The 1,736-nt window shown below is 55.6% G+C and overlaps 1 protein-coding gene across 1 annotated transcript; it reads left to right on the forward strand.

Moving 5' to 3' along the window:
- Positions 1-327: 327 nt before the first annotated feature.
- On the forward strand, positions 328-1,248 carry LOC311126220 (protein kinase C beta type-like; the record flags this gene model as incomplete). Its single annotated transcript, XM_084200232.1, has 2 exons — positions 328-476; positions 1,114-1,248. Coding segments are annotated over exons 1-2 (266 nt in total), but the record flags the coding sequence as incomplete, so codon positions are not given.
- Between the last annotated feature and the right edge of the window lie 488 nt (positions 1,249-1,736).

The raw sequence follows: 1,736 nt of genomic DNA on the forward strand, positions 1-1,736 counted from the left end.
ACCTATTGTCTCTATCCTCTCTCTCCCCCTCTCTCCCTCATTCCTCTCCCTCTCTCTCTCCCTCCTCCTATCATCTCTCTCTCTCTCCTCCCTCTCTCTCCTCCCTCCTCCCTCTCCTTCCTCTCCCTCCTCCTATTCTCTCTCTCTCCCTCCTCTCTCTCTCCCTCCTCATATCCTCGCTCTCCCCCTCCTCTTTCTCCCCTCCTCCCCTCCTCTCTCCCTCCTCCTTCCTCTCTCTCTCCCTCCTATCCTCCCTCTCTCCCTCCTCCCTCTCCTTCCTCCCCCTCCTCTCTCTCCTCTCCTCTCCTCTCCTCTCCAGTCCATGATGCTTGTAACCTGGTGCCTATGGACCCAAACGGTCTGTCTGACCCCTACGTGAAGCTCAAACTCATCCCCGACCCCAAGAGTGACACCAAGCAGAAGACCAAGACCGTCAAGTGCAACCTCAACCCCACCTGGGACGAAACGTTCAAATTGTATGTTCAGTTGGCACTACTCTTTACACTATCTTGGTTAAAAAAGGCTTCTGAACTTTACAACACCTTTGTTAAAGAGTTATGAAACCCTTCACATTGTAAGATTTCTGTAACTTAAAGGTGGATCTTTGTTACAACACAAGACCTTCAACTTCAGAGAGACAGTTCTACACTTTGTTAAATAATTAATGACCTAATGAGTGTCCTCTGCCCCCCCCCTCCCTCTCCTTCTCCCTCCCTCCCCCTCTCCTTCTCCCTCCCTCCTTCGCCCCTCTCCTTCTCCTCCCACCCCCTCTCCCTCACCCTCCCTCCTTCGCCCCTCTCCTTCTCCCTCCCTCCCCCTCTCCCTCTCCCTCCCTCCCTCCCCCTCTCCTTCTCCCTCCCTCCCTCCCCCTCTCCTTCTCCCTCCCTCCCCCTCTCCCTCTCCCTCCCTCCCTCCCCCTCTCCTTCTCCCTCCCTCCCTCCCCCTCTCCTTCTCCCTCCCTCCCTCCCTCCCCCTCTCCCTCCCCCTCCCCCTCTCCTTCTCCCTCCCTCCCTCCCTCCCTCCCCCTCTCCTTCTCCCTCCCCCTCCCCCTCTCCTTCTCCTCCTCCCCCCCTCCTCCCCCCTCTCCCTCCCCCTCTCCTCCCTGGTCTATAGTCCCCTGAAGGATGCTGATAAGGACCGTCGTCTGTCGGTGGAGATCTGGGACTGGGATATGACCAGCAGGAACGACTTCATGGGAGCGCTGTCCTTCGGCATCTCAGAACTCCAGAAACAAGGAGTGGACGGATGGTGAGACGGAGGGAGGGAGGGAGTGGAGGGAGGGAGTGGAGAGAGAGAGGGAGAGAGGGAGGGAGAGAGGGAGGGGGTGGAGAGAGGGAGGGAGGGGAGAGAGAGAGGGAGAGAGGGAGGGAGTGGAGAGAGGGAGGGAGTGGAGGATGTGGTAGATGAGAGGAAGAAGACAGGATGGAGGGAGGAGGAGGAAGAGAGGAGGAAGTACCACATTGATCTGGTACTCCCTGTATATAGCTCCACATTGATCTGGTACTCCCTGTATATAGCTCCACATTGATCTGGTACTTCCTGTATATAGCTCCACATTGATCTGGTACTGGTACTCCCTGTATATAGCACCACATTGATCTGGTACTGGTAATCCCTGTATATAGCTGCACATTGATCTGGTACTTCCTGTATATAGCTCCACATTGATCTGGTACTCCCTGTATATAGCTACACATTGATCTGGTACTGGTACTTCCTGTATATAGCTACACATT

Source organism: Coregonus lavaretus (genome assembly GCF_964263955.1).
Source record: "Coregonus lavaretus genome assembly, contig: HAP1_SCAFFOLD_8741, whole genome shotgun sequence".
Lineage (NCBI taxonomy): Eukaryota > Metazoa > Chordata > Actinopteri > Salmoniformes > Salmonidae > Coregonus > Coregonus lavaretus.